Genomic DNA, 18,862 nt, shown 5'->3' on the forward strand with positions numbered 1-18,862 from the left:
TGAGTTCAGTCAGTTTGCAAGACATGAATTCCAAAACAGCTGTCTAGTTTCTAAACATTTGTATTTCAAATTTTAAAATTCTAGTCAATTTCTATATCAATGTTTACTTAGTATTTAGATATACAAAATATATTCAGGTAGTTTTCAAGTAAGGTCACCAATAAGGTATTATATACTTATATATCAAAAACAGTCAAGTAGCATAGAGATCCTCATTGCTTAAATAGATTACTTTACACAAAAAAGAAAAGGACTGGGCAAAAAACCTGACAGTACTAGGATTATGCATGATTATCTCAGTTCAGTCTATTGATAAACTGTGCCCTAATCACTTCAATTCCACAGTCAAAATATTTTAATACAAATTAAATACATTAATATTGAAACAATCTTATTTATTTAAGCAGACAGGCTGTGAAAAAAAACCCAGCATGGAACTTAATTTTATTTTTTATAGAACACTTTGTAATTTGTAAATACCTTAAAATTAATGCTAGCAATTAATAACAATGGTCAAAATAATAAGCAAAGAAAATACGATATGCTTAGTGAATGACCAAGAAATAGTGAAGACTATGCAAGTTAATTACAAATGGATACTTAAGGAAAGGAACTTAAATATAAATGGATAGTCTTGTTGCATTCCTTCCTTCCTTCATTCACTCAAACATTTATTCATCCTGTGCCAGGTATTGGACCAGACACTGGAGATAAAATGGTAAACAAACCAAACTCTGTAGCAGCCCTCACAGAACCCTCAGTTTAGCGAGGTAGTTACACTTTAATAAAATAATCTGGCCTCCCTGAAGAAGTAATGCTGGAGCTGCAGGCTGAAGGATGAGAACAAGTTATCATGGCAAAATGGGGACAGCAGAGTTTTCCAGGCAGGGGAACAGCAAATGCTCTGATCCTGTGGCAGTAGGGGGCATGGACCTAACACACAGTCCACAGAATATTCAGGGCTGGGACCCTGAGGACAAGCGCCGGCATGGTACAGGATCTGGAGCTCAGAAAGAGGTCTTGGCTAGAGGTGTAAAACTCATGTGGATAGAGAGAATAACGGAAGCACAGCTGTGTCTCTAGAACACAGCTGAGAGACAACCAATAGTCAAAGGCTGCTGAGAAGAAAGATAGGATTCAAAACATAGAAGCGGGGCTGGGCTCAGCTGTGGGAAAGGACTGCCTTTTGAGTAGCAGGAGGGAGGGAATATTAAAACTTTGGGCATTTTTTGGCGTGTTGAATCTAAAGATTCAGTGGAACCAGTCTCCACTGGACAACGAAGGCATGGAAACACAGTATTTGGGTTCATCTGGGTTGGGATTTTGTCAGGCAAATGGATCAAAAATGCAGAGAGCAAGGGAAATTAAGGATTTAAAAGAGTGATAGATTCTAAACTGGCTAAGAACAGAAATGAGGGAAGGAAAGTGTTGATGGATTGGTAGAAAGTGGCCGGGCCAGTTGCTTTACAATGTTGTGCTAGTTTCTACCATACAGCAAAGTGAATCAGCTATACGTATACATATATCCCTCCTTTTTTGGATTTCCTTCCCATTTAGGTCACCACAGAGCACTGAGTAGAGTTCCCTGTGCTATACAGTAGGTTCTCATTAGTTATTTATTTTATACATAGTATCAATAGTGTATATATATCAATCTCAACCTCCCAATTATAAAGCAACTACACTCCAATAAAAATTAATTAAAAAAATAAACAATAAGACCCTACTGTATAGCACGGTGAACTCTACTCAATACTCTGTAATAACCTTTGTGGGAAAAGAATCTGAAAAAGAATGAATATACATATATATATATGTATAACTGAATCACTTTGCTGTACACCTGAAACTAACACAATATTTTAAATCAACTATACTCCAAAAAAATTTAATAAAAAAAAAAAGAAAAGAAAGAAAGTGGCCGGGCCAGTAATGAGACATTGCCGTGAGGTTAAAGTACAACCACTGTGGAGGTAGGTAAATCAGGAAGCTAGAAGGAGAGGAGGTCCTGCTAAGAATAAAGTGGCTGATGCAGTAGTTTCAGAAATAGAGCAACTACTGGGGATGCATGATCCACGGCGTGACCATGAGAGTAGGTGGCTCAGTGAGGAAGGTCATAAGCAGGTTGAAGATCCAAGGCCACAAGGTCGGGCAGATCCTCCAGGCAAACACTGAGGGCACTGGGAAGTTGTAAAGGGTCTGTGGTGAGAAGGAAGACTGTCAGCCAGATGCCAAATGCTCAGTGAATGCGGGGAGATGACCCTGCGAACAGTGGAGAGGAAGAAGGGATGGAGAGAGCTGAAGAGCACCACCTTCAGAAGAGCCCATCTTTGTTGTCGTCATCTTCTCAAACAACTGGTATGAGGAGTAATAATCTAGAAGAAAAACTATGTCCCAGGGTGACAACAATCTCTCTATCCATCCCTTAAATACATGAGATTCGAGGAAATAAGGCCACCACTTGAGAAGGCTACAAAGAAGTGGTGCCTCAGAAGAAGACAGGTCTCAGTGAAAGCAGGAGGTGCTTGGAGTTTTTCAGGGTGAGGAAGATGACACAGCACAGCACATGTATGTTCCTGGTGCAACAGTTCCACGTGGCATGGGGGAAGTTTGAAAAGTGCGCAAGGGGGTGTCTGTGTCCCAGCAGAGAAGGAAAGTCCATCGCAGAGATGATGGTGCTATGGAGGACAGATGGCGGTGGGATCAGAGTTGATCAGTGAAAGCAGAGATGGCAGATCTCAAGTAAAAAATCATTTGGAGAAGAATGCACATGGATCCTATTAGCCAGAAATAAATCACTTGGCTTAGTTGGTGGCAGACAGATACCATGGTCTCTATGTGCTATACTGGCTGGATGCCAGATCCAAAGCAGGATTTCCCCACCTCAGTGAAACTGACATTCTGACATTTTTTGCTATGGGAATTATCCTGTACATTGTTAAGATGTTTAGCAGGATCCCTGGCCTCTACCCACTAGATGCCAATAGCACCCCCTAGACTGGTGACAATCAAAAATGATGCCAGATATTACACAATGTACCCTGAGGGCAAAATATCCCCCAATGAGAGTCACCCATCTAGAGTAACACTCACTTGGGGAGCACAGAGGCACTATACTGGCTGTAGCAATGCCTCCATTTCTGAACACATTTTTGGAACTAGTCATCCCTAATAGCTTCAGAGTCATGGAAGAAAGCTGGTCTCATTATTTCATAGACATACTCAATTCTTAGTATTTAAAAAGAAGGCATTTCCCAGGCTTATCACCTCTCTCATTCTTTGCTTTGAAGATCCTTTTGACTGTTTCCTCGTAGGATGATGAAGACTTGCCTCCACTGAGAATATTCAAAGGAATGCCCTGCATTTTCTTATTGACTGCCCCCTCAGTTCTGGGAATGTGCCAGGCTCCTTCCTGCCTGAGGGCATTTCCCCATGTCTTTCCCACCCTTCAAATCTCAGGTCATAGAGCACTTCTTCAGGAAGGTACTACCTCATTCTATCAATCTTTCAAAGCACTTTTCACAATTATATTTGTGTTGTTACTGGTGTGATTTGTTTAATATCTGTTTCCCCTATAGAATATATATTTCATGAGAGCAGGAACCTTATTTGTTTTATTCACTGCTGGATCCTCTGCACCAATAAATATCTGTTAAATAAGTACTAAAGTAAAACCTTATGAGTATTTTAAGAATACATATTATACACCCTAAAGTGATTGCTTTAAAGGGGACAGTAATCATATATATGTATAGTTTTCTGATTATTTTTTAAATCATATACCTTTAGAGAAGTCTACCTTTTGTTTGAGGGAGGTTAGCGTCCTAAATAAGAAAAAGATAAAAAGTAGTATCAAAGAATCCTTAAACATATCTAGGTTTGGCCAGTAACTATATCTCAGTGGTTAGCCCTTGTGCTACCATACTAAACTCACACACACTCTCAGACTGGTTTGCTTAATTCTTCAAATACACATTGGGCCCCCTCCCTGTGCTTGGTCCTAGAATGTGCAATGTGAGGATTTCAAGTCACACATGTCTCGCTACGCAAGCAAAGACGTATCCTACAGGACCAACCTGAGGAAGCGTTCAGACGGCATTCTCCAGCTGGGTTCCTCAGGGTCTCAGCCTTAGAACTTTGCAGAGGAGTCAGCAAGCATTCCAGCTGAATAAAAAAAACGAGAAAGAAAAGCACAGTGAGTTAAATGCAAAAAAGCACACTCTGGGCCTTAATGATGCTAATGCTTTAGAATGCTAAGGAGGCACCTTGGAGAGTTTTATCATCGAGATATAACAATCTGACTGAAAGCTCTTATAATAGGCAATGGTTTAGAATGTTTCTAAATTTTAAAGTTTTTTCACCTTACTGGAACTTCAGGGACTAAGAAGCCAAAATGTATTTGAGAACCAAAAATAGCTAAAGTAAGAGTTACAGTAAAAATTAAAACATCAGACAGCCAAAGGGAAAAATTAAGATTTGATAAAATACTGCCACGATTTATGTCAGAGAATGTTTTGCCTATGTTCTCTTCTAGGAGTTTTACTGTGCCATGTCTTATATTTAAGTCTTTAAGCCATTTTGAGTTTATTTTTGTGTACGGTGTGAGGGAGTGTTCTAACTTCGTTGATTTACATGTGGCTGTCCAGCTTTCCCAACAGCAGTTACTGTAGAAATAAAAACAAAAATAAACAAATGGGGCCTAATCAAACAAGCTTTTGCACAGCAAAGGAAACCATAAATAAAACAAAAAGACAACCTGCAGACTGGGAGAAAATATTTGCAAACAATGTGACCAACAAGGGCTTAACTTCCAAAATACACAAACAGCTCATGCAGCTCAATATCAAAAAAACAAACAACCTAATCAAAAAATGGGAAGAAGACCTCAATAGACCTTTCTCCAAAGAAGACATACAGATGGCTAGCAGGCACATGAAAAGATGCTTGACATTGCTAATTATTAGAGAAATGCAAATCAAAACTACAAAGAGGTATCTATCACCTCACACTGGATAGAACAGCCATCATCAAAAAGTCTACAAATAATAAATGCTGGAGAGGGTATGGAGAAAAGGGAACCCTTCTATACTGTTGATGGGCATGTAAATTGGTGCAGCCACTATAGAAAACAGCATGGAGGTTCCTGAAAAAACTAAAAATAGAGCTACCATTTGATCCAGCAATCCCACTCCTGGGCGTATATCCAGAAAAGAGAAAAACTCTAATTCGAAAAGATACATGCACCCCAATGTTCATAACAGCATTATTTACAGTAGCCAAGACATGAAAGCAACCTAAGTGTCCATCAACAGAGGAATGGATAAAGAAGATGCGGTATATATATACAATGGAATATTTCTCAGCCATAAAAAAGAATGAAATGTTGCCATTTGCAGCAACATGGATGGACCTAGAGATTATCATACTAAGTGAAGTAAGTCAGACAGAGGAAGACAAATATTCTATGATATCACTTATATGTGGAATCTAAAAAAATAATACAAATGAACTTATTTACAAAACAGATTCACAGACACAGAAAACAAACTATGATTACCAAAGGGAAAGGGGGGAGGGATAAATTAGTATGCGATTAACAGATACACACTACTATTGATATATATAAAATACATAAACAACAAGGATTTACTGTATAGCACAGGGAACTTATATTCAATATCTTGTAATAACCTATAATGGAAAAGAATCTGAAAAAGAATATAAACGTTATCTATCTATATCTATCTATCTATATATATATATATAAAACATTGAATCACTTTGCTGTATACCTGAAACTATCACAATATTATAAATCAACTATATTTCAATTTTAAAAAACTGATAAAATAAAGTTACAGAGGCTAAACCACAAATACTAGTTGACTTGTCCTTTAGTGAAGTTAAGTTAAAATCAACTACGTCTTGGGCATCTACAGAAAGACGATTTTCTATTCAAGGAGTGAATTTCTGAAAAATAGATAGAAAAATAACATATAGAAAGGATGAAAATTATAAGGAAATGGAAAACAGATTTTTACAGGAGCTTTAGGATTAGCATAATTGAAAATACGTAATTGGATGAAGTTGTCAGGCTTGAAATCACTCCTTGGCTATATATTCATTCAATCTCACACTCCGCACCCCAGCCTTTGTTTTCAATCATTGTTGTAACTCTAAACAGAGAAGTAAATTATTTGAAAAGTCTGGGACGTGTCCATGACTATGCTTTACAACTCTCATTAGAGGGTCTAGCTCCCATTTTCCAACACACCCAAGCAGCAAAATTAATTCCAATTTGGATAAACAGGCTTAAACAGGCTCTCTTCTAAGTTTCATTTTGAGAAGCAATACAGTGTAAAAACACTTATGAAAGGAATGTGTAAAGCTGTGCCTATTTCTGCTGATTTGTATAAAAGAGAGACCTATGATTTCCAATCTAACTAATATATAGTATTTGTTACACTGTATCCAAACCCTCATACTATAGTAATTCACATAGATATATCATAATTTGCTGAGAATTCCACTGTTACCGAACAGATTGTTTCAAACATTTTTCATACATTTATACTTATTTCTTGCTTTCTTTTTTAATTACTGAAAATAGTATATCTATACTTTCATTTATTTCTAATTTAAGTTTTGACAAATCTAAAAATGAGCATCATTTTCAATTGATCCATTACAACTGAGCAGTAAAAAGGATCAGAATAATTCAAGGCACGTTGTTTCATTAGCTAAGAGACTTTCTTAGCAACCTACCACTGCTACAGATTCCTTTCAGAAACTAGGTTATAAATTCTAGGCTCTTACTGCCTAACACAAACACTAACAGAGATGGACACTTGAGCACTAAGATGGCATAAGAATATTTATTATTACAGAGAGGTGAAAAAAAACCTTAATCTTTCGGAAAGTCTAATATTTTTAAATGCTCCCAATAACTAGGTGAATGTAGAATAAGAATCCTAAAAGTTAAAATAATCCAAAATTAAAGGACACTTTTACCTTGATATTTTTCAGACATTCCAAACATGACAATTAAAAATCTTAAGATAAATTCCCTTATTGTTTGGAGATCAACTCACTAAATTAGCTCTCCTCAGAAACTATCTAATTATAATCTGCTCCATTCTACAATGTTTAGTGAAATGAACACCATTTTAAAGGTGAGTTAAAATGACTTAAAGGATGACTCAACCCCTGAATATTACTGTTATTTGTTATTTACTATTTTTACTACATATTATTTACAACTTACTACATATATTTTATATAAATTATATCACTGGATTATAACTTTCTTTTTGTATAAATAACACTTGTTTTTACATTTTGTTTATTAATTCTATTTTATATTTTAAGTTTCCCTTACATGAAGCACGTCTTTTGGCCAGCCAGACCTCTTTATCCTCTTGTCTCCTTGCACTTTTTCCTGTGCCTGGGATGTGGGTTCCTTCTTAACTCAAGGCTCTTACCTTTTCCCACGAGCCCAAGGAAATTCAGGCCAGCCTCCTGCCTTTCCCCTCCTTGGAATCCAGAAATGGATTCAGCGCTGAGCCAATTTGGGGGGGCCATAGGAAACAGAATAGTGGGAAAAAAAGGCTAGAGTCGCTCTCCAAGCATGTAGCTCTTAGGGCTGCTCACACCCCATTAGAGATATAATGACATTTAGCACAAGCCCTAAGGGTAGTGCTATGTGGGGCTGGGAGCATATGAGGTGGCTCTTTTTCTACGAATTGAGAGTGATCACCTTCAAGGTCCCTTTGTGACCATCTACAATTTTCTGAGCCTGTTGGTACCATGGAATCAAATCATCATATGATGAATTATATTCATCTCAGCCCCCCACACCCATGGCCCTAAAACTATCAAGGCAACACATTCCCTTCCACCAAATTAGCCTTTGTGATCACCTGTGCAAAGAGCATGCAACTCTGATCTGTCTGCTTCCACTTAGGGCACAATGCTCCTCCCAGCCTTGCCTCACTATAAGGACCAGCACTCCTGAAGTCTCAGATCTGCTCCCTTGGCCCACCTGTTCCCTAACGAGGGTCCACACGTGTCCCCTCAAGTCCTGGGCATCCATCATTCAGCCCAAGATCAAATGAAATCCCTGAGGACTAACCTTCACCATCAATGTTGCACAATTAGGGCAGAATTCGATATAGCTTGGTCAAAAATACCTCCAAAATTGTGGAGATTTTTTTTCACTGATTCATGAGATAAATCTTTCTTGAAGAATTACTTTATGCAAGACCTGGAGCTGGGTGCCTAGGATACAGTAATTAATACATGAGTTTTTCCTTTCACAGGGCTTGTAGTGGGCCACAGTGGACAGCAAGGAGTGGCTTGAGAGTATTTCAGCCTTCACAATCATCATTCATCTCTCTCAAAGCAATCCCAGGTAAGCATGCAGCCCAGAGCACAGCGTGCTCTGCTATGCAAACACAGCCTCAAGACCAGCTCCTAGCCCTCCCCTTCTAAACAAAAGGCTGCCCTTCAGTCCCATCCTGGCCCACTGCCAATGCCTGTATAATTCGTTCTTTAATCATAATTGTGATAAGTGCAAGGGGCTCTAAGCACAGCTTCCTCATCTTAAAAATAGTAATACCCACCTCATAGAGCTGTTGTGAGGATTAAACAAATTGGAATTCTCAGAAGGTGCCTGTCACACGGTGTTAGTTGTTATTATTGTTGTTGTTTTAGTACTATTTATGATTTATTATCGTTTTACATAGCAGGAAACTTGGCCCATCCTGTGTGATCAGAAAACTTGAGGATGTGACATCTGAGCTGATCTCTGAAAGATAATTATCAACTGGGTAAGGGGTGGGGAAAGGGATTCTGGGAGGCATCCTGGGCAGAGCCAACAGCCTGGGCAAAGATCCTAAAGCAGAAAGAAGCAGGGCCTATCAGAGGCCAGAGGGCAGATCACACAAGCAGTGTTAAGAGTACTGCTTGGTCATTATCCTAAAACCAGTGGGACTCCACTGAAGGTTTTAAAGCAAGAGACTTGCACGATGCGATCTGCATTTAGAAAGATCACTCTGGTCGTAGTTTGGAAGTTATTGGAAAGGTAGAAGAATTCCCAAAGGAACAAAAGGCAACCTTGGACTTCCCTGGTGGCGCAGTGCTTAAGAACCCGCCTGCCAATGCAGGAGACATGGGTTCGAGCCCTGGTCCTGGAAGATCCCACACGCTACGGAGCAGCTAAGCCCGTGCGTCACAACTACTGAGCCTGTGCTCCAGAACCCACGAGCCACAACTACTGAAGCCCGCACACCTAGAGCCCGTGCTCCGCAACAAGAGAAGCCACCGCAGTGAGAAGCCCGGGCACCACAACGAAGAGTAGCCCCCGCTCACCGCAACTAGAGAAAGCCCGCGTGCAGCAACAAAGACCCAATGCAGCCAAAAATAAATAAATATTAAAAAAAAAAAAAAAGGCAACCTTGTACTCTTTGGCCGATTGTACAAGGGTAATCACCAGGTCATACGATCAACCTCTCCCCAACAGCAAAACCTCTCTGGCTTTTTGTCTGACGGATGGCATCTACTTTCCCTCATCAGACATTTATCCTGACCAACCGTGCCAAGTACTTTTCTCCTGGGCCTTGTACCTGGCTGGCACTAACTCACTGGTTGGCTGAAATTAAATCCCCTGTTCAAATGGGCTCAACTCTCCCTTTCAGGGCTTGGTAAGTTTAGTGCTGGCGTCTAAGGAGAAACCTTAAGGTGGGGAGAAGGAGAGACCAAGTGTCAGATTTACCTGGCTTACTCGACCCTGGCCAGTGTCCTCACGTGCATGAACTTGGTACCGTGAAAGAGTAAACACCTGTTCTTGTACCTGCCCAGCCTCCCACAAGGTACTGTTGGTATCAAGCACCTCCCACCACCCAGCCTTAGCTGATGGGTCTAAGAGTCCGGGTGGAACCCAAGCTGAGCCAATCAGAGCCCTTCTCTGGGATTTGGGATTAGAACCACCAGTCTCCAGATCACTTGTGCTGCTCACTTGCAAGTAGAAAACGATACAGGAACTGACAGAGATGGCTCCTTTTATACTAATCCTATCGTCATTAAAATTTTTATATTTTGTTCATCATCTTTGAAGTATTACATTAAAATATTATTTATCTTGATCATCTAATTTTCTGATGCCCTCTTAAATTTTGAACCTCACTCCAGTCTCAACTCTGTCTTCTGCCATGTGGATTAGGAAACCAAGAAAACAATTCTGCAGGAAAAGAAACAGCAAAAGAAGCAAGTGTACAGAGAAAAAGTTAGAGGCAAGAGATGGAAGGAGAGGACATTCTCGATTTTCCATGCATTCTTGCCTCTGGGAGTACATGAAACAACCTAGATTTTTATAACAAATTCCTTGTTTTATTTAGGCTAACTCAACTGAGGGTTAAAAGATTTCCAAGAAATTCAATTAGGATCCTACCTAAGATTTTGTTTGTGAAGAAACGGGGGTGGGCGGCTCTGCTGCTTTAAAAACACACAGAGATGCACATATTCGCTTATTATGAGCTTATCTGAAAACTTAACCACCGTTTAAACTTTAAATCTTGCTTCTATGAGAAAATGCACTCCAAGAACTCCCCCGAAAACGAGGGTTTAGGTAACTAATGTTCACATTTCGATGACATTTAATGCTGTTTCCCCTACATTCTTTAAAAGGCCAAGCTCCTGGAGACTCAATTTTAACTGCTTTTTTACACAAATTAATTAAGAAGAGGCAAAATAAAAGGTTTAAGCCTGTGGCTTAGTGGTCAACCACCAAATATACAAAATATTATTTTAGTAAACAGAGAATTTACTGACTTCACTAAATATCATTCAAAGGCAAGAAATATATTTATTAAAATAGTTAAGAAAACATATGTTAAAATTTTAAGTATCTTTTGATCAGCTTTTTAGCTCAGCTTAATGAACTCGGGAAGGGAGTAGGGGATTTTCCTCTGCAGCATAACTACTATAAAAGAACAAGGTAGGTAGAATTCCTTCTATTTATCAGAGCAGAGTTTGGCTGTGGTACTTCTCAAAAGAGGTAATGTCCCCCAAAAGACTAGTAACACAAATATCAGTCTTTGTGGTTAAAAATACAACCAAATAAATTTGGCTTGCAAACATAAAATAAAACAAATATCTTATGAAATGGAGCCATGTTCACATATCAACTTGCTGTCATGATAGGTGGCCCACCCTGAGCCACCCACTCTGGGCTAGTTACTTACCTTTTTAAAGTCTTTTTTTTTTTCATTTTCTAAATATACAGATAATAGCACCTCATCACAGAGCTGTACGATACATGGAGCATACCTAGCTCAAAGACTGATACATCACAGGCTCTCAGTAAACATCAACGTGTCTCCTTTTATTATACGTACAAATATGAATCACATAGTGATTTGCTTAGGTGATAGTTATGTAGGTGAATTTTTACTTTTGTTTCATTTTTTTTGCTAAGGTAGTTCACATGCTAAGTATTTTTTTTTTTTTTAATGCCAAAATCAACAGCAACCCTCCCAGGACTGTTCTCAGTGCAATGATTTAGGCCCCTACTCTAAGCCCTCCAGCGGAAGCTTGCACTCACCTCAGGAAACACAGCAAACATTTCTCAAAACTACAGCAATTCTTTCGCATAACTGAAATTATTCACTGGCCTCAAACTGAGTAAATACTTGTTAGTGGAATTCCCTCTTTCACTGGTGAGTTTCTTTTCAAACATAACTTGTTTGGTATGTACGACTGATGAGGTTTAACCTTTATAGTTTTTATTTTTATTAAGATGTTTCAAGCTTGTCAGAGCTTCACCTAGACAAATTTTTGAAGTGAACATTAAAAATATAGTATTTTCAAAGAAAAAAATATCGTATTAAGCCATAATAGTATGAAAGGGAAAAGAAAAAGTGTCTCACAGGTCAAACTTGATTACATGCAAAGAAAGACCAGATAGACTAATAACGCAGGTTAACATGATCAACAAACATAAAATACTAAAAAATTAATTATTGGATGCATACTAATAGATGAGAAACTGGTTAATTCTTGCTATTCTCATATATTTGTTTAATAATGTTTCAATATTACACTCCCTTTAAAAATACTTGATGATGTTTTAAAATATTAGTTATTCATGATCTCAGCAATTCATAGTAATTAAGGGGAAATAGCACCACGTTTTAAGCAGCGTTTTAAGCAGACAAAAGTAAAATGCAAGAGATATAGAGGTGGTTTGCAGGACGAAAGCCCAGAGATTTTTAAAAAATGAATTATAGGGATAAGTCTTGACCATGAAAAACTACTTACATTAAATAATTCAATATACTTAAGTACTGTTGATCCCAAACAACAAATTATATAAAATTAATATATCTTGAAAGGAAATGTTGCTTCTAAGCATAAAAGAATTAGAACACATGCAATAGGCCCAATCATTATTTATTTATGTATTACATATGGTGATAATTTATCTTTAATTCTGATTATTTCATAAATTGGTGTATTTTTAACACCAGTAAATTAGTATATTTTAACACCGGTACACCATCATGTGGTGTGTAATAAATGATATTAGTCATCCCTTTAGTCTGAAAGGCAAATATTCAAGGGTACCCCATGGCATACTTTCCTGTACGGAACATCATTCCTAAAGGTTAACAAGGATGCTTGCCCTTTCAGAGAGTGAAAACATCTAAGCTCTCCCTCCAAATAAAAAAGACGTGAGATGACTTAACTCTAACAGAAAAGGTCCAATGTGTAACTAAAGCACAGTTTACTACCTGAACAGAAATTTAGACCAAAAGAACACAACTGTCCCATTCTTACAAAACCCTTTAACCCTTTTAATATATAAGAAAAAGGACATAATCATTCAGAACATATTCCTGAGATCAAAACGTTAAAGCCTCTCTATTCAACAGCTCCTATTCTCTTTTAAGTTAAAATTTAAAATTATAACTAATAACCACTTTACCTACTACCATGAGCCACATTTTCCTTTAAGTGCTATTATACTAAGAGGTACTTCACATGCATGATCTCATTTAATCCTCACAATAACCTGATGTAGAAGATATTATTATTTTCATTTTATTGATAAAGAACCTAGGGATAAGTAATTCACAAAAGGCACAGGACTAGGAATTGGTAGTGTCAGGGATCAAAACTGTTTCACTCCAAAGCTTCTACTCTTTTTTTTTTTTTTTTTTTAATTAATTAATTTTATTTTTTTTTTGGCTGTGTTGGGTCTTCGTTTCTGTGCGAGGGCTTTCTCTAATTGTGGCAAGTGGGGGCCACTCTTCATCGCGGTGCGCGGGCCTCTCACTATCCTGGCTTCTCCCCTTGCGGAGCACAGGCTCCAGATGCGCACGCTCAGTAGTTGTGGCTCACGGGCCTAGTTGCTCCGCGGCATGTGGGATCTTCCCAGACCAGGGCTCGAACCCGTGTCCCCTGCATTGGCAGGCAGATTCTCAACCACTGTGCCACCAGGGAAGCCCCAAAGCTTGTACTCTTAATTATTCTGCTCTAATCCCAAATTTTATAATAAATCATAAAACTACTACTTTTGAAGACATACTAAAATCAAAATATATAGATTATGTGAAAATCACACAAGAAATATAGCAACTTCTTCTTAACAATATAAGCCACAAATAGGTATATAATGATACCTATTTCTTATAATTCTATGAGAGGGGAAAAAAATCAGGAGGCAAAAGGTTAAATATCTTTTTGCAGCTGGATTTCACCAAAGGTCACCAGGACACACAGCCAGTATAAACTGGCCCAGCACAATAATCCCAGATAAACAGGTGTTTATAATAGGGAGAGCGCAAACTCTTTTTAAATTACGGAACACATGGAATCATCAATTGTTTTGAATAGGGTGATATGAAACCACACGTCTCATAGTTAGGAAAGGAGAGCCAATATCCATGAAATCCATGAAAGCTCATGCAGCAGAGCTTCGAGGTCTTCTATACTATTCTATTTAACACTTTACATACTTGAAAGCACCTAGTATAGTGCTTGGTACACAGTGGTGCTCAATAAACATTAGTTTGACTCTCCTTCCTTGTCTCCTAGATAAAAAGATAGAGGGCACACTGTGCAAAAGTATAGATAAGAGCATAGCTGGAAAAGAAACTGAACAGGTTGGATGACAGTCAGCCTCAGGTAGAATCTGACAAGATGAGGTTAACAGGGCCCAAGAAATGCTTCCGTATTTCATTAAAAAAACAATTATCAAAATGGAGGAAGTGTAGCTTAACAGTCACATGAGGTTTTTTTAAAACCCTAGGAATTTGCATGACTATGAATAGTTGTTCTATTTTCAATAAATAAAGTATTTATATGTCAACAAGAGAAAGATGAATGACTCCACAGGAAATAATGGACAAAAAGCATAAATACGTAAATCACCAAACTAGAGATATAAAGGAACAGTAAACATAAAAATGCTCACTCTGGTTAGTGATAAAAATGCAAACCATTCCAACCATTAACAGCCAATTCCTTCTAATCACATTGGCAAAGAATGATGATGGCCAATGGGAGCAAGGAAAATGACACTCATATATGCAGGCAGGTATGTAAATTAGTACAGTCATTTCAGAAGGCAATTTGTAAATATGTATCAAAGGCCTCAAAATGGGCATACCCTTTGATCTAGAAATTCCACATCTAAAAATCTACCCTATGGAAATAATCAGAGAAGTGTACAAAAGTATATGTACAAGGGCATTCACTGGAGTGTTGTTTATATGAGCAAAACATAGAAGCAATCTGTATGTTCAGGATGAATTAAATAGCGTATATCTTTCAATGAAGAACCAAGCAGTAATTCAAAATGACTCTAGAGAAATATACTTATTAACAAAACAAATACATATTTTAAGAGAGAAGTAATAAATCAATACGTATTATATTATGTAAAACCACTTTTGTAAAAATACATATTTTAGGTGTCAATCATTATTATCACCATGTGAAAGTTTTTTTAAATTTTGGTTACCTGTGTTTTCTAATGTTTCTACAATAACCTTGTACATTGTATGTGTGTAATTAAAAACAAGGGTAACAAGAAAAGGAAGTTTCGATTTGTGTCCTAAATCCAGCACTTACCAACCACATAACTTGAGGCAAGTCAGTTAATTCCAAGACTCAGTTTCTTCCTAAAGTTGGCATAATGATAAACTATACCTCTCATGGCCAGTATAAGAATAAAGCTAAAAGCAAAGGCACTCTGAAATTATAAAGTAGTTGATAAACATTGGTTGTTATTACTAGCTGACAGAAAGTCCAATAAAAGACAACCCTACAAAGAAGCTGGGAAAATAAAAACTGACTCTCGGATGACGTTAAGAGAAATGTGAGGGAATGCTAGTCCTCCTGCACCTGCACAGGTCATCCCGTGTGTGGCCGTGCAGCTGTTTCTGTGTCATGTTAAAGAGGAGGGCTGGCGAAGATGAAGATGATAGGACAACCTCTACCAAGCACCTGCTAAGTGTTCGGCATAGGAATTGCTTTCCATACCTTATTTAATCCATTGCATACTTTACTATCTTTTTTTATGGAGTAAAATATTAAAGCATAAAGAGGTCAAGTAATTTGTTAAAAGCCACACAACCGGTTAGTGGTGAAACCAACCTTGGAGCCAGGCTTAGCAGACTAACTCCAGAGTCCACACGTTCAGCACACTTAACACTAATGAAGGGAACATATTCCAGGCTGCAGTCACATCCTCAAGTGCTGAAAACATCAGCACCAAGAGCCACAGGCACCTAGTACCAGGGCCAGGGAAGCAAGGAAAAATCAACTTTCTCTGACTCAGTACAATGTTTCCAGTAATCTAAGATGCCCAATGACCAAACAAGTAACTATGCAAAGTAATATCTCCCTCAGTGGAAGTCAAAAATGGGACCATAACACATTCAAGGTTGTTCTGAAGGGACCTCAAATGGCCCTAGGCCTGCATGACCCATAGAAGCCAACAGCTGGGGATCAGTACCTGCAACCACCACTAGCTGGTGTCCCCCTCTGAGGTCCCCGCTATGGGCGGAACTGGATCCCCCCGAAATTTACATGTTCAAGTCCTAACCCTCAGTCCCTTAGAATGTGACTATACTTGGAAACAGGGTCTTTAAAGCAGTAATTAAGGTAAAATGAGGTTATACGGGTGATCTCTAACCCAATATGACTGGTGTCGTTATAAGAAGAGGAGAAAGGACACATGCAGACAAAGAGGAAAGACCATGTGAGGACACAGCAAGAAGGCAGCCATCTATAAGACAAGGAGGGAGGCTTCAGAAGAAACTAACCCTGCCTACACCTTGATCTCAGACTTCTAACTTCCAGAACCAAGAAAAAATAAATTTCTAAGTCACCCAGTCTGTGGGGCTTTGTTATGGCAGCCTCTGCAAACTATACAGCCCCCAGGGGAGGGCATAGCCCAACAGGAGCAGGTCCTTGCCCTGGCTGCCCTCTGGCTATCACTCTGCTCCATGATTGAAATCAGTCTTTTCTAGCCACAGCTGACATGGCCTGCCAGTCTCCTCCAAGCTTTTGAGGCTCACAAGCTGTTCCAGGCCTGCTGACCACCCTACCTCCAGGTTTGGGATAACTGGTGCCTTGCTCAAAGCTGGATCACAGGTGACTCTAAGAAATGTCAGCCTCGGAGGACCCATGGGGCCTAGACAGCTGCCTCTCCACCACTGCTCCCTTGAGCATCTGGCTCCTGGCTTTCACATATCCAATCAGGGCTCACTTTTGCTAAATCTCACCACTCTGAGAGGAAACTTCCTAGGGATATAGTTTGTTTGTTTTACGGGAGCGCTCTCCTTCCCAGGTTGCATAAGTGCTGCAGGGGCCCAAGCAGAGAGGGATGAGGTCCAGACTGTGGAAGCTCAGCCTGGTCATGTGCTGAAGCACCTGCCACCTCCCCGGATTCGGACTCTGAGGCCAAGCTATGTGCACCTGTGAGCCTTCCACAAAACTTCAGGTGATTATTTTCCTCAGGTGGGCTTCCACCAAACTCCCATGGGTAACCCCACCCGTCTGTCACTAACAACGGCAACTGTCTGCACCCTTTCCAATGTAGTCCTGATCTAGATCCACCCACACAGGGAAGGGGGAACACTGCCCATCTCCACATGCTGGGGGATGTGGAGACCAAGCCCCAGACAAGATACCTGGGTACTTGGCAGTCAAATGAATGCAGGCAAAAGCCCTTAACCATCTGATCATTTCAATGCTCTGCTTAAACCTGCTGTGATAAAAGTCAAATTCCTTAAAATGGTAACCCCACCAACATTTCCAGCCTTCTGTTCTACCACTTGATTTCTTGTTTCCTGGTCACAATCATACAGATCCACTCATCCACACTGAGCTATTCTCCCGCTTCAGGATACTGGTACCAATCAACTTCTCTGCCCAGAACTTTCTACGTCCTCTTTGCCTGGTTAGCTCCTATTCATCCTGCAAGTCCCAGATGTCACCTCCTCTGGGAAGCCTTCCCTAAAACCCCCCTAGGTCTGAGTTTGTTACTCTCCCACGAGCTCCAATAATACCTATACATTCACACTCACAGCATAGTTAGCACTCTATGTAATTACTTGTTTGGGGAAAGGGGAGGCAGAAGCTATTAGCTCAGCCTCATTTCCACCCCTAATCCCACCCCAAGACAGTAAGCTCTTTAGGGTGACCATCCTGGGGTAGCCACAGTTTTGTCTATTTTCCCAGCGCAATGACTAATTGCACCCTCCATTTGTTTTCTTTGGTTTCCCAGTTTGGATCATAAATGATTTGGTCACCCTGTCTATATAGGCAGGATCCACATCTATCTTGCTCACTGTCTGGAACCCACGGACTACCATTATTCTCACAAAATCCCCAAAAGCAGAAAAAGCAAAAGTATGATGTATCTCTGTTTTAGAATGAAGAGCATGAGACTGTAATACCAGCTTATTTGCATATATTAAATCATAATGTTTTAGTTTATATTATCAAAATGCATGCCCCCCAAAAATTCTGCACTGAATATTAAAAGTTCCTCTAGTGAGAACAAGGATGAAGTATCTAGTCACCCTCATGAATAGAGCTGGAGACCTTGGGAAGAACCAAACTAAAATATAATGTTTAAGTCAGTTCTTCCAGTCACATTAACACACCCCTTTTCAGCTCTTACTTTAATTTTTAGCTCCATCACTCCTCTATGAATAGAAACATAAAATGCTTAGATCAGTTACACAGTCTTGTCAAAATAACCTAACCTGCAATTATAACATCCTAAGGTGCTTTTTAAAAATGTTGCCATGAAAACTTTTTCATTAAAGAATTTCTTAGAGCTCCCAGACCACTGAAAATTAAACCATCCATTTGTATCTTTATAGATGACAAAATGTAGATCTTGAGTGTTTTGCCATATAAAAATTATCTGTATGACAACAACATTACTGTATGGAAAAAATCAATGTGCTACATTTATGTAATTATTTTATTTCATTAGAAAATTCTGTATAAAAAAGTTATTAATCAGTGAATGAACATTCTTCTCTGATTAATGATTGCCTTCTAACGAATAGAAAATATACAGTTTATAGTTCTCTAACCTATGATCTAGATGTAATCCTAACTCCATTTTCAAACAGAGAAACAGTCTTATTGTTAAATTTTAAACCACGGACTCTTCATTCATTCAGATATTTACTAAAGGCTTAATATATTTCCAGCAATCACTGAACAAGATGTGATGACAGACACGAAAGAATTAAAAATAGTCTCTGCCCTTCAAATAGCTTGTAATCTGCAAGTAAGGCATAACATCCACATTTGCATCACCCTAAGAGTACAAGAT

General features: G+C 38.9%; 1 protein-coding gene across 1 annotated transcript in view; it reads right to left on the reverse strand.

Moving 5' to 3' along the window:
- KLHL32 (kelch like family member 32) overlaps positions 1 to 18,862 on the reverse strand; it is a 237,904-nt gene that overhangs the window by 190,585 nt on the left and 28,457 nt on the right. Inside the window, exon 2 of the mRNA XM_061207178.1 lies at positions 4,077 to 4,164. Coding sequence (XP_061063161.1) covers positions 4,077 to 4,099 — 23 coding nt within the window. The 5' untranslated portion in view covers positions 4,100 to 4,164. The remainder of the gene's footprint in view (positions 1 to 4,076; positions 4,165 to 18,862) is intronic.

This window comes from Eubalaena glacialis, chromosome 12 (assembly GCF_028564815.1).
Source record: "Eubalaena glacialis isolate mEubGla1 chromosome 12, mEubGla1.1.hap2.+ XY, whole genome shotgun sequence".
Taxonomy (NCBI): Eukaryota; Metazoa; Chordata; class Mammalia; order Artiodactyla; family Balaenidae; genus Eubalaena; species Eubalaena glacialis.